General features: G+C 40.9%; 1 protein-coding gene across 8 annotated transcripts in view; it reads right to left on the bottom strand.

Moving 5' to 3' along the window:
* Window positions 1-3,040: 3,040 nt before the first annotated feature.
* Sv2b (synaptic vesicle glycoprotein 2B) overlaps window positions 3,041-24,596 on the bottom strand; it is a 257,782-nt gene continuing 236,226 nt past the window's right edge. For all 8 annotated transcript variants that reach the window (XM_046436674.2, XM_046436683.2, XM_046436718.2 and 5 more), the window contains 5 exons: window positions 24,138-24,302; window positions 14,123-14,256; window positions 12,174-12,374; window positions 8,293-8,452; window positions 3,041-5,878 (listed from right to left, as the gene is read on the bottom strand). In XM_046436674.2, the coding sequence (XP_046292630.1) occupies window positions 5,695-5,878; window positions 8,293-8,452; window positions 12,174-12,374; window positions 14,123-14,256; window positions 24,138-24,302 (844 nt within the window). In that variant the 3' untranslated portion in view covers window positions 3,041-5,694. The remainder of the gene's footprint in view (window positions 5,879-8,292; window positions 8,453-12,173; window positions 12,375-14,122; window positions 14,257-24,137; window positions 24,303-24,596) is intronic.

Consider the following 24,596-nt stretch of genomic DNA (forward strand, 5'->3'; position numbering starts at 1 on the left):
TACACTGTGGAATGGCTAAGTCAAGCCACTTAACATCCACATTACCTCACTACCCCTTTTCTTCTGTGGTGAGATGGAAAGATCTTTCTATAGCCTTTTGTTGTTGTTGTTCAGACTCTACTGAAATAATCACTAATGCCGATTTGGAGAAAGGTGAATTACTGAGGCTCTCTTTTATTTGTAAGAGGTGAAGTTCAGGGTCCTCAAAGGCTCGCTCTCCTGAGTGACAGTAACTGTGATTTAATAAAACTCCCTACCAGTGATTATCAAATGAGGCAACCTTTAGCAGAGGGCAGCTCTGAAAACCCATCTTTATGGTCTCTGAAATTTTAATATATTTTAAGCCTGTAGGATGAAAGGCAAATGGACAACTAAATGTGTGTTTCAAGGTGACATGACAGTGAGTCCTTGTTCTCCACTTAGGAACTGAACCTTCCAGAAGGTGTGGGAAGGACCTGCTAAACAAATCACCCACCCAACCTCTAAATAGTGTTGACTCTTAACAACTTTCATTTTTCCACTGTGGCTAGCTCTAGTCTGGTTCATTTTATTATCAATGCTTTGGGAATCTTGTGCTGCCACCAAAAGTCATGCACATGAATTCCCCGCCACGCCTCTGCAAATTAAACAAAATGGGCTTTCAGTATGCCTCAAGTTCCAAGGCTCTATGTGATTGATTTCCCAACGGCTCTTAGAGCTGTGATTAAACATGACAGAGAGGGCCACAGTAGCACCATGTTTTGGACAGGGGGAAATCCACTTAGGTTTCTAGCACGGTACAGGCCATACGGAAGCCATTCTGTAAATCTGTGTAGAACAGGGTACACGTGGAAAAATTTGCCCCACTCTGCCTTTCTCTAAAGGAGAATGCTATTCAAGAGACACTTCCAAGCAAGGTACAGGCTCACCCCTAGCCATGCCTCAGTCACCCTGTGCTTCCTCAGATAGGGGGAAACTATTAGGATCAAAGAGTTCCATTATAAGGCCCAGTGAATTACAACATGCCACAAGCATATTTATCTACAAAAATCTATAAACATAGTTGCCACAAATATATTTGTCTCTGAAATTCACTACCAGGTAGAAATAGCCAAAACAGAGATCTCCGCACCCAGGTGAAAGGGCTCACACCCTCTGCTTAGTCTTGCAATAATTAGAGCCCTTCAGGCAGACATGGGCCCATAAGGACAAGGCCTGAGAGAAACCAAGTAGTCTCTAGGGAAGGAAATATTGTCCCTGACACTTCCAGTGTATGTGCTGATGTACTGCCACTAGCTGATAGTCTTCAAACTCTAATAAGATGGTTATCGTTTTTCACAGGCTGCTAGTTTTTGTGAGTTTCTGGTTGGGCTGACATTAAGTTATCAAGACAATGAAACTTACCCAACAAATCAGTATCACCTCTTGGCAGGTTGTCAGTGCTACTCAATATGTGGATGTTTGGCTGAACTGGTCCATGCCACCTGGGAGATTGTTAAAAATTCAAATTCTCAGACCCCACCCCAGATTTATTGAATCAGAGTCTCTGGTTTGAAACCCTGCCAGGTGATTCTGATGTATGCAATATTTCAGCATTTGTTCATCCATCCTTTCTATTTTAGTACCAAGATCCTCAATTCGGAGATGTGTTGGCCATGTTCCCAGTAAGTACGACATTCCCTTGCCTTCTCTTCAACAAAGGGAGGTCAAGGACATGCTTGTGGAGAGCAGTTTTCTTAGAGACTGGCTCAGCTGAGAGGTGTCGCCCCTTTGTTCCTTGCCCTGCCTTCTGCTTCCTGCTTGCATTGTGGGTGTGAAGATTGTCACTTCAATAGCCATCCCAGCCCATGAGGCAGCCTCAATGAAAGATCAAAAAGTCTGAAGGTAAAATGAGTATATTCCCAATGATAAGCTCACAGCGCAACCATAACAGCCATGGCTGTCTTTTTTCCAAGTTCCCTTTATATGAGAGAAACAAACTAACTTATTATAAACTTACTATAAATTAGCTTATTTGGGTTTTCAGTTAATTAACTAATTTTGAGTTAATTCTTACAAATCCCAACTATTACATCAATCTTATCTCAGTACAAAGTCTTTCTAGAAAAACCAATGTCCTGCATGCATTCCTGGCCTCTCTTCTTTCTTCCCTGACAAATTTTCTGCAAAATCCATTCCATAAAAACTGATTAAATCAATAGGGAATGAACAAATGCACTATTTCCCTTACCTTCCCTTATCAATATAAGAAACTGGCACATTCCTTCAGGGAAAAGTGCCTGGAGAGGAACCACATTCAGAAGCCCACAGCTGTCTGGCAGGGCAGCAGGAATCCCCTTGCAACCAAGAGGTGCATCCTGCCAGCTATACGATCCCTGCACTTTGTGTTAAGACATATTTAATACCCATCGTGCCTGCTCACTGTAAGTAGAATAAATCAGAGGGTAGGAATTGTGACCAGCGTTTTTACCCTAACCTCAGGCCTTAGCACAGAGATGGGCACAGGAGTATTTGCGGAGAGAGTGAATGAGGGAGTGAAGGAAGGAAGGAATGGTTAAGAAGATGGATAAATACTAACCTTTTCATGTTTATACTGATCCTTCATATCTTCTATTTTAAACAGTCCAGTGGATAATCAACAATGGTCTCAGGAGTGGAGGGTAAGTGTTGGTCACATTGTCTCACTATCAAAACACTGCGGGAGGCTCTATAGTGAGACATCGGTGACTGGGGGATTAGTTCAGAAACTAAGCAAGCAGTAGCATAGGACCTTGTAGCCCACTACTAGCCCACATCACATGTGGCCACAGTGTCTCCATTTCACCTCTCAAGTTCCCTATGCACAAATAAGAAAATTGAAGAAAATGATTCAGCTAATTTAGGAGTACAGAAAAGACCTTAGTGCCTGGAAACAATCTCTAACCCCAGTTCTTAAAGATTTTATTAGTTATTTTTATTATTTTTTTTCATGAAGTAACATATACCAGGGAACTCGGGAATGGAGTTATTTATTACATGACCTCAAGGTAAAGACGCTACAAACTTCTCATATAGGCACACCTCTTTCACTAATTATTTTTAATAAAACAAAAGATCAAAAATCAACATCAGGAGATGTCACAATACAGTTGACTGTTAAAAGAAACTACTCCCAAACTGGGCATCATTAAATGCATCATGAACCATGAAGGGATTTGCTCAATGAAAGAACACATCGTCCCTCTTGCCCCTCCATGGATGCCGTCAGGAGTTTCTCAGGGTAAAACACAAAATGAAAAAGAAATGGATGGCCAGGAAAGCTGTGCATTATCCCCCAAGGTCCTGCCACGAGACTATTTTTAAAGACACATTAATCTCAGCAGTACTGACAGCTTGTGAGAAGTGGCCAGGTCCCAGTGCCAGGCAAACTCTCCAGGGGGAAAGCTGCCCACTGTGTCTATACCCTTCACCAATGCCCACATGATGGATGGAATGGGAGTCGCCCTTGGTTGGTTAGGTAGTTGGTTTAAGGAGCCATAAAGATGATTCTGAAGTTGAGTCCAGGAAACCAACTGGAGTTAACCCATGAATTATTGCAGCCACCCTGCACTCAAAAGTTAATCATAATTTAAATTTACAAGAGCCCTCTTAACTAGAAAAGCAAGCTCTGTCTTGTACATTTCTTAAGTGGTTGCTGCTCATTGAATTGTACTACCCATTGAAGAACAATGTTACAAGGGATGTGGTAATCCTGGATCTATGCAATTCTCTTTTATGATCCTAGCCACTGTATTTCATATCACAAGAATATGGAAAGTATATTACAGCTATATTACATAGAGTCTGTCATTATCGACTTAGCATTACATTAGTTAACTCCTATAAAACACTGAGAGAAATGTTAATACATGATGGTAAATTTACATATATATATGTACAGTTGGGGGCTTTGGGATGTCAAATCAGACTTGGTATTCCTTACCCCGACACACACACAAAGGTGGAGTAAATAAAGAGGTGGGGATAAGAGAAGCAGAGTAAACATTTTAACCATTAAAACTGATCTCAAATTGAAGGTGGAAAGGGTCATAAAATTTATTCCTTCCCCCTGTTAACCTTTTAATGGAGAGAATTTCAGAAAGATAACCTGAAGCTAGGGCAGGATGTAAGCATTTTTGGAAGAAACATTCAACACCATTATCATTCTGTATTAATTTTTGGAGCTTTCTGATAGGCAAAGTGAAGCCCTTTGTAGCAAGCAAATCAGAGAACTAGTTCTTGCAGATCGCCACTCACCCAGCCTGGGCACATTCACCTTCAGTGGTAGAAACTCCCTATGGGGCTCACTGCCACTTTTGCTGCTAGGCAGTTCTGACTATTAAAAATATATATATATATTCCTTTTTCTTGGAGGCAAGTCTTCAGTCTATTGCTGACCTTTGCCAGAGGGGTTTGTCCTGGGTTCCTCACTTCACCCACTCTCTTCTTATGTCCCAAACTGGAATTTCGTCTTAGAGCACTGAAGGAAAATACGTCGGACTCCACTATATTCCCTGACTCCCAGGCTAGTGGCCTGTGTTTCAAAAGCCTCAAACCAGAACATGTAGTATGTCTCATGGGACCTGATCACTGTAACAAATATGGATCCTGTTTTACTGCTAAGCAAACAGAAAGAATTCACACTTGGGAGAACTGTGGCTATGTTTCCTTATCCCTAAACTCCCCATGTTATTTGATTCTTGCCTATAAAGGAAGTGCCAGAGGCCAAGGAAAGCATCTTGTGTTGTTTCTGGTTGAAAAGCAAAGTACTGAAGACGGTAAGCTTCAGCTTCACAGGTCATCTATGTAGAAGAGAAATGTAACCTCTCTACCCACAGGAAGAAAAGTGCCTGGACTAAATGAAACCGCACTTGATTTGCTAAGTGCATCCTCTGAACAGCAGGTTAAATGGCTATAAGAAATTGTGCTTGCATTTTATTTGATTGCACCCAATTTCCTGGGACCTCAAACACCAAGTTCTCCCAAAATATGGCTAAAATTCTGGCAATATTTGCAAATAAACCCAAAGACAGTTATATACAAACTTAGTTTACAGAATACTCATCCTATTAAGTTTCTTCAAATAGCAAAACAGCAATAAATGTCATTCTTAAATGTATCACCTAGTCATCATGGAAAGCTGAGGACACTTAGCAAAGTCGATCTCTATAGATAGTGCTTAAATATTTGGTTTTGTATATCAGAGTATCTTCAATGCTATTGTGCCAATTTTCAAATGGAAAATATGTTCGGTGATACCTTTGAATGTAAAAATATGTGATCTCCCTAACTTCTTGGCAAGTTAATTCATTAGGTCATTGATCTCCTGGGAGCTTTATGTTTCTCAACCTCAAATTCATTTTGGAATGCAAATAAGTTCTTGCACCTTGCTTAGGGAAATGCACACTCTTTACTTAGGTATATACTCACTGAAGGGAACTCCCTCTACCTTGGGCTGGGGAAACCTAAGGCCAAGTACACAGCTCTGGGATCCTAAGAGTGGCTCAGGGCACCCCAAATCAGTCACCTGAGTAACAAACATATTGACAACTGAAGTGGGTCCTAAACTAGGGATCTCAAAATCAACTTCTCCTGCGCTATCCAAGGTGTCCTGTGGACAATGACAGGTAGGAGATGTGGCTGCATTTTAGTGTCCTGGACAAGATTTTTTTGATCTTTCCTTTCCCCATAGGTTGTTCACATCAGGACCTGTTCTCGAGTCTCTGGCAGTCGAAGGGCAATCAGGCCACCCCCAACCAGAGAAGCAGCAGCCAGAAGGATGGGGACCACTTTGGTTATCCCAACAAAAGAAGCAAAGATGGTGTTTCCCAGGATGGCGCCAAATCTGCATAATCCATTGAGGATGCCAAAGGCTGTTGCCCTGCAAAAGAAAAGGAAAGAATTCTGAAATTCTGGACCTTTTTAGATAAATGAGACAGGGTTCTTTTTCTTGGGGGGGGGGGGAGCGGGGGCAGTTTTTTCCTAAATATAAAATTAGCACATTCTCATTTAATCAAATTTAGAAATACAGAATATAAAGATACGAGGATATTTAAGGCAATCACAATGATTAATATTTTGAATTATTGCCTTCAAGTTTTTTTCCTTCTCTTTTCAAATATATCTGTTCTTAAAATACTTACAGTTAGTACTTGCTTGTTGCAAAAATAATAAAGACATATGCAAAACAGAAAGTGTAACGGTTCCCCCTCAGTAACACCTCCTTGAGGCAGACTGCTAGTTGTCCCTCCATATAATTTCTTCAAATGTAAGACTACATTTCCCAGAATCCCTTGGTGCTGACTGTAGTCATGTGACTTAGTTCTAGCCAATGGGTTGTAAATACAAATGGCACCTACTAAGAAACTTCCTTAAGAAAGCTCTTGATCAGGATTTCTGCTTTCTTCTTTGTCTGTTTCCTTCTATCCTACTTCCTAAAGCATAGATGGTCTCATCATAGACCACGATTAAGTCTAGACAAGGAAGAACAACATAGAAAGAGCCTAAACTGCCTGCTATAGATTTCTACAAAAGAAAAAAATGAAATGCCTACCTCAGAAGGCCATGAAGTTTTGGGGTTTATCACCTAATCCTAGTTACTGTCTCTCAGTCACACTTCCAAATGATAACTATTATTCACCATTTTTCCTGCCATGACCTCATCTATACACAGACATAATGTTCCCAACACCATTGCTCCCCAACTGAAGTAAAATATTTTTATACCAGAATTTAAGAATGTGGTTATATTTTTGTACTCACAATTCCTTTTTATATTTGTCTATAATTGAACAACTCTTTACCTTTATAATCACTAGCACCCAATCCCAGTATTTTTGTTTTCAGCATTTTCCTGTATATTTATTTTCACATGTGCTTTTCTAAATAAAATTCAGAATATTTTTTTCAAGATCCCAGAGAAGTAAATCTCATTGAATTCTGAAATACTCTCATAAGTTAGAGAAAAACTAAATAAAATTTGACATTTTCATGAGATTAAATCATCTTATACATAATGAGTTATATCTTGACATTTATTTAAGTCTCCTTTTACCTCTTTGTAAGTTTTACGGTTATTATAGTTTTATTCCTATGAGTGTTTCAAATTGATTTCTAGGTATTTTATTACAAATGGACTTTAATTCCTTTTTAATTTATTTATTTTATTTATTTATTTATTTATTTTGGTACTGGGGATTACAAACCCTAGTACTTCAACCACTGAGTTATATCCCCAGCCCTTTTTATTTATTTATTTACTGAGATGGTCTCACTGAGTTGCTGAGGTTCTTACTTAGTTGTCCAGGCTGGCCTTGAACTTGCCATCCTCCTGCCTCAGTCTCCCAACTTGCTGAGATTACAGGTGTAAGCCACCACACTCAGCTTCAGTTACATTTTTAACTTGTTTTGACACATTTTAAAACCTGTAAGCCATTAAAAGTTTTATTGCTGACCACCTGACCAGTATTACTTTCTTGTTTCTAGTTGTTTCTCTTCAGTCTCCTAGAGGTAAAATTATATCCCATTCAAATAACAATCAATTTTTTTCTTCTTCTTTTCTTTTGGACCAGGGGGGACTTAGTGTAGCTACACAAATCCCATCTTCTCTGTCACTAATTTGGGGGATGTTATTAAGATTTTTTTTTTGTTTTGTTTTGTTTTTAGAAATCCATTTACCTACCTTCCACACTCCTTCACATTCTTTTTTGGCCACAGGGCCACTTATCTTCACCTTAAAATTCACAATTCCCCCTCCACGTGGAGAAACGGCTACCAAGTAATGGCCTTGACTCTGTGCCTTTAAACTAGGCCTTTTCCCATGTGGCTTGTACAAAATAAAAGTAAACCCTGGGCTTCTCTGACATATTCTCTGCAAATGCCCTGGAACTTCATCTTTCATCCCTACCTTTATTTCACTCCCCAGCCCCACCCCCACCCTTGGTTTTCTAGTTCACCTTTTCCCTTCATCTCCCGTGGGCAGGCTTGTTCTCAACTCCCTTGAGGATTGCATGACACAGGTTTTGCTAATTGTTCAATATTAATCCTCTCTCCTAGATGTAGCTAGATCTTGTCTTGTACCTTTTGACCACCCACCCCATCCTATTGAGCCACAGATTGCCCACTTCTGGGCCTTGTCAACCCTTATGCAGAGAAACTCAATAACTTAGAATATATTTGGTGCATGGAGCACGAGAAAGACCAAGATGGCCAGGCACTTTGCAAGATTTAGTGGGCACGTGAACTTCTAGCTAAAGAAGTCCAACAAGTCCAAAGGAAATCCCAGGAAGGACTGACCTCTGGTTGGTGGGATACAGCTCCACTGTAATCACATCCAGAGCATTCCAGGCCGCAATGCTGGTCCCGCAGAACAGGCATTGCCAGCCAATCATTGCAGACTCACTATTGCCAAAAAACAGGAAGAAGCAGCAGACTGCTGAGATTAGCATGGAGCCACCTGAGGAGAGAGGTCAAGAGCAGAAAGAAACATGAAACCCCATGGCTTAAACAAGACTGTCACCCACAGGTTCTGTCCTGTCTCCCATCTTCACAGGCACACCTAATGGGACAGGTTACCTGAAATATTAGGTTCATCCTCCACATGGAGAGAATATAGCCTGAATCCCCCTCCATGGTACCCCAGCTATGGGATCAGAGGCTTCTGCATGGGTCACCAGAGTTTACCTCCAGGAAAGATTTTGAAATTGCCACTCTATGGTACTGTTCAGTCCAAAAGACCTGGGGGTGGTGGAGATGGAGGTATTTGTTGAGAATATACTAAGTGCCAGACACTGTTCAAGGTGCTTGAGAGACATAAAGATCAGTTTTAAAAAAGGAAAAAAAAAAAAAAAGAAGCTCCACTCTGAATTTGCAATCAATATGTCAAAGAGACACCTGCCCACGTTCTCACAGCTCTATTTACAATAGAAAAGATACAGAATCCATCTAAATACCCATCAACAGATGAGTGGATAATACATATACATAATGCATATGCATCATGGAGTATCATTCAGTATCATTCAGGAGAGGAAAACCCTATCATTTACAGCAACACAGATGGAACTGGAGGCCAGACAAGGGTGATTTCTCCCCTTGCCCCTGCTGCCACAGGGTTGCCTACCTGCCCCATTTGTTCTGAAAACCCCGACAACATTTCTAAAGCCACCCATCAACACAGTCTCTTCCTTGAAACCAGTGGGGATGAGTCTCTTCAGCCAGGACTCGAGCTGATCGAGCTAATGATGAGCGATCTCCTCAAAATAAGATGGGGCCAAATTCGGGGGGTCCACCCTGGGAGCTCGGGAAGCCCAAGGTGGGGGCAGGGCGAGGCAGGACAGGTTGCAGCCCAGGAGTAGAGCTGGAGAGGAGGCAGCCAGTGGGAAAGCAGGTATCTTTTCCCAGCAGCCATCGGGCTGAAGAGAAAGACAGCCTTTGGCTGCCAAGAACCCAGAGGCCTGGCCTCAGACCCAGGGCTGCAAGGCTAGTACCACGGCTTGCTGATGAGCTTGGAAATGCTAACTGTCTGCCGGGATGCTGCAGACACTGGGAAGCAGGTGTCCGTGGTCTCTTTCCCAATTGCTAGGAGAGAACTAGAAGGGGAGGAGACAGGCACCCAGGGACCACAAGTGCCATGAGAACAGTGCCCTCTACACACAGCAGCCCTCAAAGAAACCATGTTAATTGTTCCTGCTGTAGGTTCCTATAGCCCACGGTCCTCCCACTCTCTAATTTATTCCCCTGTAATTAAGAAGTTTGAGATCCAATTCTAGCTTCACCACTTCGAAACCTGTGTGACCCTGAATGAGTCACTTAACCTCTCTGTGCTGTCTCATTTCCCTGTCTGTAAAATGTATATTAAAGTAGTGCCTGCCTCCAAGGGTTATGACAAGGGCTTGATGTGTTAATAATGATAAAATACTTGGAACACAGCCTGACCTATAACAAGCATTTCATAGTGTTAGTTAAATGAAATTTCTAGCTTATGTCTGTCTCTCCCAATCTATCATTTGCTCTTTAAGCACGGAGATATTGACTATCTCAATTACCATTCCAGTCTCATTGCTTCCCACACAGCCTGGCAGAGAATAAGTACTGCATAAATAAATGTTTATTGAATGAATGAGTGGGTAACAGCCTCATTAGGAAAACTTCTCCTCTGCTGTTCACAAGAAGCAACTTCCACCCTGCCAAGAGCCCCGGAGAGTGAGCAGGACAGAGCTGCTCTGCAGATTCTATGGGGGCCTTGGTCTGAGGGGCATGGGAAATGCTATTTCAAAGCAGTTCACCATGTCCCATCGTGACACTGTGGAATGGATATCTACTGAGTACCCAGAATTCACTGTGCACTGACCCACTGGGAGTCAGGCTTCTTCCTAAAGACTCAGGGCACAGAGACCTCTAGAGGAGGCACTGCCCAAGCTCCAAATGAGCTTGCAATCTAGCTCAGAAACAGAATTCTAATAGGAGTAGAATATGGAGAAATTCTAAATGGCAGTTCTAGATCTCTAACTGGGAGCCCAAGTGTGACCTGCAATGATAAGAAGGGGCTTCGATGGCATGGAGAAGGTATCGGCTGTCCTGCTTCCCAGCCTGTCCCCTGAGCCCAGCCTTCCTCCTGCATCCATGGAGAGCAGGACCCACCCCATCCTGCAGTCCCTGCAGTCCCTGCCTTCCCCAGACTTTTCCCAGCTACTTCAAGACCTGGCCAACAGGGTCAGACTCTGGACTCAAGTCCAGCCATCAAGTGGCAGAAGTGTCACAGGCCTGCTCTCATGATCTCATTGGAGCAAATAGAGAGATGATTTTAGCAATTATGAAAATGAAGCTCGGGATCGTAAAAGAATGTCTACGGACTCATAAAGCTAATTTTGAAAGAGATAGCCACCTGGCGCTGACACGAAGCCACCCCGTGGTACCCTCTGCTGAGAGCAAGGTGCCTCTGGAGAATGCAGGAAAGGGGCCTCCCTCATTGACACATGACTAAGTGTCAATGCACGGCAGGTGCTTGCCAGGCATGGGGGTTTCAGAAATGAGTAAGTCCTCGTCCCTTCCCTCAGGGGTGTCAGAACTGACCAGGGCACAGCCTGTAGCAGGGACAGCTCAGGGTCCCACATCTGTGAGAGGACTCTCCAGCCTGCCCGTAAGACTAAAAGCTTGAAGTCACAGGCACTTCTTATGCTCACCATTCAGAATATTCATGCTGCTATTTATCATAATAATATTCCACATGAGTCGAACGCCAGGAAAAGATTTTCTTCTCATGAACACCTGACCAATTTTCTCCGATATAATGACTAGGTGATTTATTTTGTTTCCCTTTGAGTTTTGGTACTAGGAATCTAGGTATTAATTTTCCTGACCAACTATATCCTGAGGGCAGATCCTTAATGGCATTTTTATTAATGGGTCTCCTGTCTCCCCAGCCTTGGGATGTAAGATGTATTCTAATGTACATTTTCCGCGGTCCTCGATGTGTACTTTTTGTTTCTTGCTCACCATGCATGCCATTATATTGCTGTAACACACAGCTGCAAATCCTGGTGGAACTGAGGTGTGTGTGTGTGCATATAGCTACCATTTGTGAGAGCCTCCCATGTGCCAAACGTAGCACATGCTTGGGGTACGTTATGTTCAATCCTCATCATCCCAACAGGTACCTCATCTTATAAATAAGAAACTGAAACCCAGAGAAGTAAAAGACTGTTCTCATCTAACAGTCACGGGGTGCTCAGATTTCAACATGAGTCTGTCTAACTCCAAAGCCCCATCATTATAGTTAAACAACAAAAATAATCTGATTTATGTTAAATCATCAAGCTATCATTTAAGAGCATTTTGCATGTTTGTTTAAAATCCCCTTATGACACAGGAAGGGCAGATATATTTCATATTCATATTGAAGTGCTAATAGAATGAGTGAGGGCCACAGAAACTTTCAGCCTGGAAATGAAAGGGAGTCCTTCCCCTGTGCTAGAGCTCTCAGACTCCTTCCCCAGGGCCCTGGGCTTCTGCAGATGCACCTCCTCGGTTCAACTGCACCAGATTCAATCTTACCTGCTTGGTTTCCTGTGCAAGCTTTCTTTAATTTAAAGAAATACCCCATGGCCCTAGGATGCTTGAAAGCCACTGACTGGCCCAGCCCAGGGGAGTCCAGATGGGACACCCTAACAACTCACCGATCATCTTGAGCCTTCCGATTCTATCCATGAGCAGGGCAGAAATGATGTTCCCAGGCAAGACAGAGAGGCTGCCAAGGAAGCTGACGAGGTAAATCAGGAAGTCGTTGTCCTCTTCGAAGTCCATGTGGCAGCCCTCCTTCTGCTCCAGGAAGGTGGAGTTGATAAACCGACAGTTGATGAACTTGTGCTTGTAGAGGTCTGGAAAGAGAAAGAAACCTTTGGCTCTTGAGAGTGTAGAGGAGCTGGAGAGAGGGGAAGAGAGGCAGAGATGAAGCTATGCCCTTTCCGTGAGCAGGCTGTGACCTCAGAGTCAAGGTGATGTGTAGCCAGGTGTGATGAAGAGAGGCTTTACATTGAATTGACTTTCAGAAATTCAGTGACCTGTTCTAATCACCACGAGGAGAAATAAAACCAACGTTAATGGGAGGAACATTTTAAAATGCATCATCTCCCCAGCTGGATAACAGTCCAGTTTATACCAACTGGGTGACTCTGAGGGTCACAGAGGCTGGCCCATTCCTCTGAGGCTACCCGACTTAGACAAGCAGAACACAAGAGAGTTGGGTCCATATTGAATCATCCACTCCAGAGCTTCTGCTGTAGTCTGTGCAGAGACTTCATGTTCTTCCAAATAAAAACCATTTCCTTTGGAAACAATTCACATATCTTCTGACACCTTCAAAGACAAGCTGTCCTAACAGAAAGAGGGTTAGATAGGCTCCCTGGACACCTGGATTTAAGGAGCCAGCCTTGCCCCTAACCCCTGGAACCTCCCTGAACCTGTACCTATAAAATTGGATTATCTCCAGTGCTTCTCCCAGCTCTGACATTTTCTGACTATAAGTGTTTGCAAAAACCCCTGTGTTAAGAGTATTCGAATGAAGAAGCATTATTAAAACATGAAAGAATAAAAGGACATGCACAGTTCAATGATAAATAGTAAATTTCTGGAACTCATTGTTTTAAGTTCAGTCTAACAGGAAATTCAGAAAGTAAGTCTCATAAGAATATTAAGAAACTGAGGGATATTGGGAGACCAGATATTGAATGGTTTGAGACTGGTATCATGGAGGGGAAAGATGTTCTTACATAAACTATACTTTGATGCTGGTGCTGGGGAGAAGGCATCCATCTGGACAAGATGCAAGTAGTTTGGTGGAAAGATTACAGACTTTAGAGACAAATAATTGAAGAATGGATCCAAAATCCCCCATCTGAATAACTGTGGCTTTGAGCAAGTTGCTAAAGTCTGAGATACCCTAACTATAAAGTGGGGATAACAATAGTATATTTCTGCGATAAGGTAAGTAAGGCCCCTGGTAACACACAGTTAGTTTCCTTATGTTCCAACTCTATTGGATATTTTATTAATCTATAACAAGAACAATGAGGAACAGTGGATGAGCAGAATTTCGTGATTTTTTTTAAATCATGGAAACTTAAAATGGTATGCTCCTAAAACAATATTAGCATTTGTTTTACGCACAAAATTTGAACAAAGGCAATTTTCCCTTTTCATTTTGTAATCATGAAAGCATAAGTTTTGAATTGTGGAAGATTCATATTAGGCAAAGTCTTTAAGAATGTATTCTGTGCATAAAATGCAGTGCCCTGGAATGCTGGTTTTTAGTGGTATCACACTTTGTTCCTACCAAAGGGCCTTAGCGTGTACCATCAGCCTCATGAAGATGTGAACACTTGGCCAGAACTTTGGTTTCTAATTTTTTGTGTGATAAAAACAGACACAGATAAACTAAATGTTTGGTGAAGGCTGTGTACCTAATTTGTGCCATTCCTGGGGCTAGAGTCCATCTCTCCTCCCTAAGGCTTGGCACTAGTATCTACAAACACTTCCCTCCTCCTGAAGCTTACAACTGAGCGTGCTGGTTCTTAGCCTACACTGATCCACCCCTGCTGCCTTCCTCTCACTCCACCCACCTTCTTACCTGTGTTATAAAAGACGGTTGATTCAATGGTGCAGTTTTTGAAATAGGTGTCAGTAGATGTAACATCTTCAAAATAACATTCATCAAAGAATGTGTCCTCGAAGAGTACGTGTTTAAAGTACATCTTTGTGAACCTGTGGGAGAGATGTTAGCCTCTGAGTGATTCATCCAGGAAAAGAAAAGAGACTTGAGACCAAAATGGAAAACACAGAAAGACAAAATAAGAACTGCATGACAAAAGGTGCTGGAACACTACTTTCAACCCAGATTGTTTCTGCATTTCTTAGCTGTTTAGTTAATTAGTGAGGAAGGCCTTCAGAACTACAGAAGTCAGAGTCCAGTCCAGGTCTGTATCCAGGTCTGTATGGGGTACTGTACACAAATCAGGTATTCCCAAATGAGAGTCCATGGACCTTCCCCCATCAGAATCACAGAAGTGTGAAACAGTGTCAATGAAAATATGGGTAACAGTTCACTTTCTCCAAGGCTTTAAAAACATGCAGATACCTTGGCTGGTCCTATAAGGTCTGGAAGTAATATAATGGTGAAGGCCTGATAATCTTTATTTTTAAAATTGCCCCAACAAAGATGTAAGGAAATAGGCATTTTCATTTACCCTGGTGGTAGAATCTAATCCAGGCAGCCGCTTTGGGAAGCAATTTTGCAAAATTTAAAATTCACATTTCCTTTCACCTAGGAATACCATCTCTAGGAATTTGTCTTACATATATTTATTCATACAATTGAAGAGACACATTCACTGGTCTTCATTGTGACATTGGTAATATTCGTAATGGATTATCGCACACATACAAACAAACATACATACTAGATAGAGGATAGACAGACACCATATAATGGAATACCATGTATGATATAGCCAATGAGGCTGATCTACATGTGTTAATACAGAATAATCTTAAAGATACATTGCTAAGTGAAAAACATCAAGATGCAATATAAAGTTCACAGAAGGTGACCATTCATGTAAAAAAAAAGATGGTCTGTGTGGTTCCAATATATACTCTCCAAATATATGTAGGGAGTTACACAGGAAACAAGCGCTGGGATCTGAGGAGATGCAAAAGGGGATAGAAACGAGATAAACTTCACTTTTACTTTATATCATATTACTTTCTCACTTTAAAAAACTCAGCTAATCAGGGGGTAAGTCACAAAGATGATCATGAGGTCCAGCCACCTTTGGGATCCACTTGCATTATTCCAATTTCTGCATCATCTTACAAAGAACAATATCACATTTAAGAATCTACCTCACATTCATTGACACCTTCTGTTGCTTGGTCAAATTTTGTAGGCTGCAGCCTTGCTTTTAGCTATATCTCCATTTGTGAGTGATCACAACCTATTCATTCATTCATTGTCTAGTCACTCGTTTATATTTCCCATCTTCAGCAAAAAATTGCTGAGCATGGGACTGGGAGCTTTTAATATAGAGTGGAAGCCACCATCCCTGCCCTTTAGTCTAATTGGTGAAAAGAACAGGCATCAGACAACAAGGATACAGTGTGAATCACAGGGACAGAGCGGGCAGAGAGACCTGAGGGGTCACAGTTCTTCAGGCTCCAAGATAATTCACTCCCAAACACATATGAAGGCCAGTGTCTATCTTGCCACATAGTGTTCTACTCAGAGGTCTAACCTGCCACCTAAAATTAGCTTCTGCAAAATGGTCTCCCACCCAATAAGAAGAGTAAGTACTTGTCAAAGGGAGATGCCCAGACCCTCACATCAGAATAAAGAAGGAGGTCATTGTTAAAGATATGGCTTCCTAGGTTCCAACCTGACCTTATAAATGATAATGATCATCAGAGGCAACAGACCATTATAGTACTTACACAAAGATTTGAAAATCATTGGTCTAGAAAACCAAATTATTTTGAATATTTTTTTTTCCTTTAGGCCAAATTTGCTACAGGGTTTGAAAAACAGGGGCTTCCAAACATTGTCATGTACTCTTCAATTTCCATAAGAAAAACCAATTGGTAAGCCTTTTATTTCAGGAAGATGCCTGTGACTTCAAATTTGCATGGCATATGTATTTACTCAGGACAGCTATTCCTGGAGACTGTCTCTGGCCTTTGCCTTTCTTAATATATCCGAATCTTTAATATAATAGTAGGCTGGCGATGGGCCTTCGGTGATAATTTAATAGTCTTCCAAGGGTGGGTGAGAAAGCAGAGCCATAAATCATAAATGAGTCTGACGCAGGCAGATCTTAAAATGTATCTCCATGTGGGTTATTAAAAGCCGAAAGGATGAAAGAGATGAACGGAGAAAGGGCCAGCACATGCTTTATGAGTCTTTATATGAATCATCTCTCCTGATATCTTACGTGGTGAACTGGCCCAAGATGCTTAATTCAGGAAAGTTCAGAAGCTGAAGGAAAAGTTAGCCAAAGGATAAGTATCCTGTGGAACTTTTCTTTTAAGGACTCAGAGTCCTTGAGGGTCCAGGGCCTACAACAGAATTAGGATTACAAGAACTTAATTCAGTTACCCGCATTGGAGATCCAATGCTTAGTCCAACAAAGGATCCGAATTTGGCCAAAGTCCCAATTATCTAGTCACTATATTTCAGGTTTGATGGAGTCACTCTCCAGAAACTAATATCCTCTCCCCAAAAGTTCAAAAGTTCCTGTGTTAGGAAATGTTCTGGATCATGAGAGTTGGAACCTCATCAGTGAATTAATCCATTTGATGTTGTAATAATTTGAATGAGCTACTGGGTGTTAACCATGGCCAGATGGCACATGGCTACAGAAAGCAGGTCACTAGCAGCATGATCTTGGACTATATCTGTCCCTGGCTTCTTGCTCTCTCTCACTCTTTCTGTTTCCCAACTGCTCTGAGCTGATAGCTTTCCTCCACCACACCCTTCCTCCATGACGTTCTGCCTCACCTCAGCCCCAGACAAATGAACGCATCTGACCATGGACTGAGACCTCTGAAACCATGAGCCTAAAAAATAAACATTTCCTCCTCTAAATTGTTCTTATTGGGTATTTGTATCACAGCTATGAAAAGCTGACTAACACAGTGCCCTTTAGTTGGCTTCTTTTTTAAGTAGAAAATTCACTTTCACATACATTACATCAACTTTCAGGGAGAAAATAATGAATGTGTTTCCTGGAAGTCCACGTCCACTCATATTCTACCACAATAAGCCCTGCAGGCACAGTGAAATGAAACAGAGTCCTTCAGGAAAGAGGTAGAGCCCCAGTCTCTCGCTTGTTAACTCCTAAAGCAAAACAAAAGGATCATTCACTTCAGAAAATACATGCTTGAATCTAATTTCCTTAGAGATTGGAGGAAGCAATCTTGCCTGATACTTTGTATAATTGGTTATATTCCACACATATTAGGCATCAGGCATTTTCCCCAGGTCTAGTAACATTCTCCAAAAACTAAAGAGACCAACTTTTAGGACTTGACCACTAAGAGATCTTGGGCAAGTCAGCTCTATTCCCTAGGACTTTGCTTAAGAATCTATAAAACAGGGGCATGGAGATGGCTTTTTCCAGCTTTATTTTCTGATTCTGTAAATAAGGAGCACCCTAACTTCCTCAGGAACCCTGGGGAAGAAGCATATGAATGGACTTAGGAGATGGCTATCTTTCCCAATACTGAAATATTATTTCATGAAAACCCAGAAAATGTCTATGATAGGAAATCCTAGTAACAGTGTCCATCAAATACTCTCTCTAAGGAGATACATTCTTGTGTTTTTATGGATCTACCAATGAATCCTACTTCCTCTCTTTCTCTTACACATAAGGCTATTAAGTACAGAAATCATGATACCTCGTGCTTTCTCTTTACAAAGATCTTAACACATTTACTGCTTTTGAAAATAATGACCAAAGCAGAATTTCAAGAACAGAACACAATGCAAAAAGGAAAACAATGACTAAAATAGCATTAGAAAAAAATAGTAGAACAAATTCACATATATAGTTATATACATCCTAAGTCAAACACTAACTATTGCCAAATTCTGGAAACAATTCCAAATCCCTTTAGCTGATGAATGGAAAATCAACATTCAGGGGTGCATACGTATCATGAAATACTGCTCCACAATAAAAATAAATAAACTGCTATTCATGCAGCAACATGGGTAAACTCCAAATGTGTTATGCAAAGTAAAAGAAGCAAGTTCCAAAGGCTTCATAGGGTATGATTACATTTCTATGGCATACAGAAGGTCACTGGCTGCCAAGGGCTGGGGGTTAAAGATGGAACGAGTACAAAATGGCACAAGAAAATCTGAGGAGTAATGGCCTTATTCTGTACATTGCTTGTGGTGGTGGTTACACAACCATATGCATTTGTCAAAACTCATAGAACTGTATGAAAAAGTATGAATTTAATTGTCTGTAAATTAAATCTCAATAAAAAAGAAACTCCCAACAAATTTCTAAGATAATCATAACAAAATTCAAACCATGTTCACCTACCAACCAGATGGACTCAACAACCCCACACACTGCAGAAGCCTAGCAGAGGAGGAGGGGCATTCACTTCTTCATCTTGATTGAAGAATGGAACCAAAAATTATAAACACATAAAGCAGCAAGAATAAAACAGCGTGATGTAAAGGCACAGTCGTTGAAAAAACAAGCCTTCTGACACAAATACTTGAACTATCAGGCAGGGAATTTAATATAATTATTCCTGATATAGTTAATTCTTAGAGGAAAAGGTAGATAACATGCATGACTGTTGGGGATTAACAGCAGAGTAACGCAAATTCTAAGAAGGAATATAATAAAAATGCCAGAAAATTTTTAAATGCAGTAACCAAGATTAAGAATGCATTTGATGAACTCATCAGTAAATTCATCATAATTAAGAAAGGAATTACTGAAATTTTAATCCCAGAAAAATTACCAAAACTGAAACACAAAGAGGAAAAATAAAGGCAGAACAAAGAAGAGTATCTAAGCGCTATGGGAAAATATCAAACAGACCAGCATAGGTGCATTTGAAATTCAAGAGAGAAAAGAGGGAATTTGGCAGAAGAAATATTTGAATAGACAACTGCAAAGAGTTCTCCTAAAGTAATGAAATAAGGCCAGCAGTAAGTCAAGAGAAAACCTCAAGCAGAGTAAATACCAGAAGAAGAAGGAAGAAGAGAAAGGGAAGGATCAAGCCTACAAGGTGCAAACAACTAAATATCAAATATAAAAGGGGAATCTTGAAAGGGGCAAGAGAAAAACACAAAGATAAGAATATAGTAAATTGGGCCCTGTGGTGCACGCCTATAATCCCGGCTATTTAGGATACTGAGGCAAGAACATGGCAAATCCAAGGTTAGCTTCAGCGACTTAGTGAGACTCTATCTCAAAATAAAATTTACCAAGAGAGAAAGAGAGAGAGGCAGGGGGAGGAAGGGAGAAGGAAGGGAGGGAGGGAAGAAAGAGAGAGAGGAGAGAGAGCATGAGCAAACATACTGGGGTTATGGCTCAGCTGTAGAGTGCTTGCCTCATACCCCTGGGTTCAATCCCCAGCAGCACAAAAAAAAAAAAAAAAAGAACTTATCAGACTTCTTGTGAGAATATCCAAAATTTCCTTCTACTCAGTAATTCCACTTCTAAGTATATAGACTAGAAAACATCTTTCATAAGAACACTTTTTGCAGTACTATTTGTATAGCAAAAAAAAAAAAAAAAAAAAAAGTTGTCAGTTATTTCAATGTCCCTCAAAAGAACAGACAAATTCACTATGGAATATGCATGTAATGCAATTAAAATTTAATGAAATGAGTTATGCAATTATGCTAACAGAGAAACTTCAAAACCCTGATTTTACGCAAAAAAACAAGTTGAAGAATTTATATAATAGTAATATAGGAATGTGTAATATAATAGTATAGTGTTTATCTAAAATTTGAAAAATATGAAAGGCTACAGTACAACTTTTACAATCATATAAGCATTTGAGAAAAGTACAAAAGCATGCGTGAATGTAAAGCACCAATTCATGACAACAGTGACCAGAGAGGGAGAGGAATAGTATCAAGGGTGTTCACACAGTGGGCTGGGAATGTTGCTCAGAAGTAGAACACGTGCCTTGAATGTGGAAGCCCTGGGTCCCATCCCCAGCACCAAGAGCAAACAAAAAAAGAAAGGAAGGAAGGAAGAAATGAAAATTCACACAGTGAGTTTAATCTATTTTAAAATCTGAAGTAAATGTATCATAGATTTTATAAAGCTAAGGTGCTCTGAATAGAGTTGTTTGTATCACTCTCTAGTCTCTGCAAATTTGAAATATTTCACAATAAAAAAAAAGAGAAGGCATCAAACAATAGTTATTTGCAGATGGTGGGATTATATAACAATAATGAGGAAAACTGTTAGAATGAATAAAAGCTCTGATACAAAATAAACATCTAAAAATCAATAGAATTAAATAAACTAATAAGAATAAATAAATAACAATTTAAAATCTGTTATTATTGGCAATAACATATGCAAATGATTGATGGGGGAGAGCCATCCCATTTTCAATGACCAAAATATAAAATATCCAGGAAGACTCCGAACAAGAACATGTAGGAACTTTATTAAGCTACAAATTTTACTGAGAAATTGTACTAACTCTGAAATACGATGGACATTCCATACCAGTATTATCCCTTCCCATGTGGAATCCAAAGCTGAGACAGTTCTGAGCTTTCCCAAGATGGCTCACCTAGTTGCTGACCAGTCAAGGAAGAACTCAGCTCTGTTTTCTCAGACCTAGAAGTCAGCAGGTGTGTTTGCTCATTTCCCACCAGCAGCATTTTCAAAGACTTTTTACTAAAATTTGGTAATTTTAGTAGTTGAAAAAAAATCTTATTTATTCCATACTGAAAAGAGACTATCAGTGGCTCCAACATTTCCGTGTGAAGTGTGACATGATCTCCTCTTTTCTTCTTGTGCATGGCTTGCCTACTCTCTCTCCTCTTCCTACTTCATTTTAGAGCTAAATCTTATAAACTTCCCTTTCATTCTGAGCTCCTCACCTTTGATTCTTCATGGGTAAGTCATCTGTGTAGAGGGTTAGATATTCCCATTTAAGACTCCAATCCTGAACCTGAAGAACACAAAGCAAGTTCCCTTGCAGCTCTGAGGAGACCTGGGATCAGGACCCTACTTCCTGGATCATGACCTATTGCTGAGGAATGCCCTTCCCCCATCCCCACCCTGACTGAAGTCAGCCCTGTCAAACAGAGGTCTCCTCCAGGGAGGACAGGGCAAGTGAGTTAATTAATTAGTTAACATGTATTCTGAAATGAAAACTGATCCTGTCTTCAATGGATAATAAGGAAAACCTGACATTTTGTCTCAGGGTATAAAACATGAACTTATTCTTTTGTCTTTTTTGCACTTTTCAAAACGTCACAAATTCTAAAGCAAAGGCTGTGTGGAATTCAGAGCCACCTGGTCCTGTAAGATGCACCAGGAGGCAGCAGACAATGCTTTGGGACTGACTGAAACTAGTCTGCATTTTTTGTTTCTTTTTGGGGTCAAAGAGATTGTTCTTACAGCAGGAAAACTTTTAGGTTTCAATAGGATGAAGTTTGAAGCCTGTGTATACAGAAGTCATTTTCTCCCAAGTGTAATAGTAAATAAATAAATAAGTTATTTTATCTAAATTTTAAAGCAGCAAAGTGTGGATAATGTTGAAAATGAAATACTGGCACACGGGAGAAATGCCCCCAACCAAGCTGTAGAACAGATTCATGCCTAATTCCTCAAGTTTGGGGTTTTCAAAGGAAAGGTGTTATCCACATGATGACCAGCAGATGGCAACATAACTCAAGAAAAGAAGCCAACTTCTTAAAACTCATAGATACAGAGGTTGTAGTTAGTTCTCGCAATTTTTGAAGGAATGCCCTTCTATATACACATTTGAAACAGAAACATGGAAGAACACCTGTGTTTACAGGAAGAGTGTCCACGTGTACTCTCAAACAATCCTTGACATGCCTACTCATTCCCTGACCCTTGGCAAGAACACTGTGGTCCCCAGGGGTCCTGGATCCTTGAGGGGAAACCAGGATTCTCATTAGCCTTTTCTTCTTTCTCACTCCCACCCAGCAGTCCGCTGAAAGTTTGGAGAAACTGATAAAAATTAAAAAGACAGAGTGGGTTAAAATTCCCCACTTTTTACATAGCTAAGTCTTTCAACTCTATTATAAATTACAAGGATTCTGGCATTTCAATTAAGTTTTAAATGAAGAAAACATCATGCCAATCAGGGCCTCTGTGGAAATGAAGAGTCTCCCAAAGGGAATGATACTTGTAGTGGACAGTATTCACATGAGATCTGGAATCCTGGGTGGGGAGACAGACATTTCTATTTATATTAGCTGTGTGACCTTGAGCAAGTTACTCAACCTCTCTCAGTTTCTGTTTCCCACCTGAAAAATAGCATAGTTCTGAACTCAGAGTTTTTGTAAGAATTAAATGAGATAATCTGCATAAGGCATTTAAAGCAGGAACTGACACGTGGAGTACAAGTACTCAATATCATTGGCTTCCACAGTTATTACTATCAACATTATTGCGACTCCTATCATTGTCACTTGTATCACAGTAGGGTGTGATTGAACATGGAATTCACAAATGAGATTCCTTTAGTGAGTTTCATCTCTGCAGGAGTGGTGTCATATCATGGGTGACAGCTAATCATCCATGGTATCCCTTAGTTTTCAACATGTTCTCAGAAAGCAAGGGTGACATTTCTTCCTTGGTATGCCAACATCAGGTGCCCGGGCTCTTATTCAAAATCTCGGAGGTGAAACATCTTGGGGGAACAGCTTCAAACATTATCCGTGTGGGAGCTGCTGTCCCTGGAGCAGATTAAGGTCACTCTGAGCAAGCAGTCTATGCATGTGTGGCTACCTGGGCATGTGGGTGTGTGGAGCTCCAGCATTTTTTATAAAACCACCTGAAAATCTGAACCCCACGTCCAATGATACTCCATCCTACTGCTTCCTAAAGCAAATGCAAAAAGTGTTTCTATGAATAAGAGAAGGAGGAAGGAACAAGAAACATATAGAGACACACATACAACACCATACCCAAAGGTCACATATTTGTGGAAGTCATATTCCCCCTTTGGCTTCCCACTTTCTTATCCCAAGTAACAGCGACCTTTGCTAAGGTCATTAAGAGCAATGGGGACTAGACTCCAGAGGGATCTGCCAGACCTCCCCCACCACAGGATCCTTTCCCACAGTCACCTCAGGCGGGGACTTTACCTGGATGCCAGACACAGCTGAGAGCAGGTGGGAGAGGTCTACTATTTGGGGCTGTTAATTGTGTGTGGTGATGATAAAGAAGGGGCAGTTTATGTCCTTGACACTGAACCATCTGGGACATGATATTTCTGATGCCACCTCAAAACCTGCAGCACTCAAACACATTCACAACCAGGGAGCTTGCTAAGTATAATTTGAGAAGAGAAATAGCAGCAGGTCCATACTCAGCTTAGAGAAGAGTGTGATCTGGGATAAACTTTCCTAATGTCCTGCCCTGACCCATCATGAGATTTTCAGAGAGTAGTCTCAAAGAGGCTAATACTACATCGACATGTTTTCCCCTGAAGAACAACACCTCTGGTTGACAACAGAACATACTGACCCACCCTATGAGGTTACGTTAAGTGAAAGAATTTTAAAAAGTAGTGTCATAACAGTTCCAGTATGGATAAGCTCCTGTTCTCAGTAAAGATGGCCAGGTTGACCATCCTCAGCCCAGTGCCTCATCCTCAGATGAATTAGCCATGGCCAAGAGACAGGAGTAACAGAGGTCAGCCCAATATGACTCAAGCCACCAGGATTACTGTGTCTCTAGCAGCCACAAGAGGTGTGATGATGGTCGCATCCTCAGAGCTCATTCCCTGCCATACTGAACTCTTATCTTCCCAATGGCTCTTTCCCAATGACATCCCAGTGGACACCGTCACCCTGAACTGAAGAAAGCCCATCGTCTCACACTTACTTATCATTCACAAGTTTCCCATGTTGGTGGATCTGATTTTCCATCGTGAAGTTGATTGTGGCACCATACACGTGCTCACCGAAGAATACCTTCATTTTAGACTTGTATTCTTCATCTTGAAAATACCGGATCATATCGGGAAACCAAACCGTCAGGCCATAGTAACTGTAATGAGGAAGACGGACAGTCTGAACAGCAGTGTGATTGAATTCCTCAGAATCAGAGTCTGCATTCCTCACTAGAGGGAGATCAGACTCATTTCAGACATAGGAATTTGGTTCAATAAAAAAATCTAATGATATGCCTCATTATAAGGAAAACTTAAGACCATCTCCACAGATTTGGATTTGATTTTAAAAAATCAGTCTTGATTTTAGAAACACCAAGGAGTAGGGTCTGGTGGACACTTCCTTAATACATAGGGAATAAAAATCACATTTCAGTTCAAACACCAGAAGC

The sequence above is a fragment of the Marmota monax genome, unplaced genomic scaffold (assembly GCF_021218885.2).
Source record: "Marmota monax isolate L192 unplaced genomic scaffold, Marmota_monax_Labrador192_F-V1.1 WCK01_AAM20220418_F8-fsc00005, whole genome shotgun sequence".
Lineage (NCBI taxonomy): Eukaryota > Metazoa > Chordata > Mammalia > Rodentia > Sciuridae > Marmota > Marmota monax.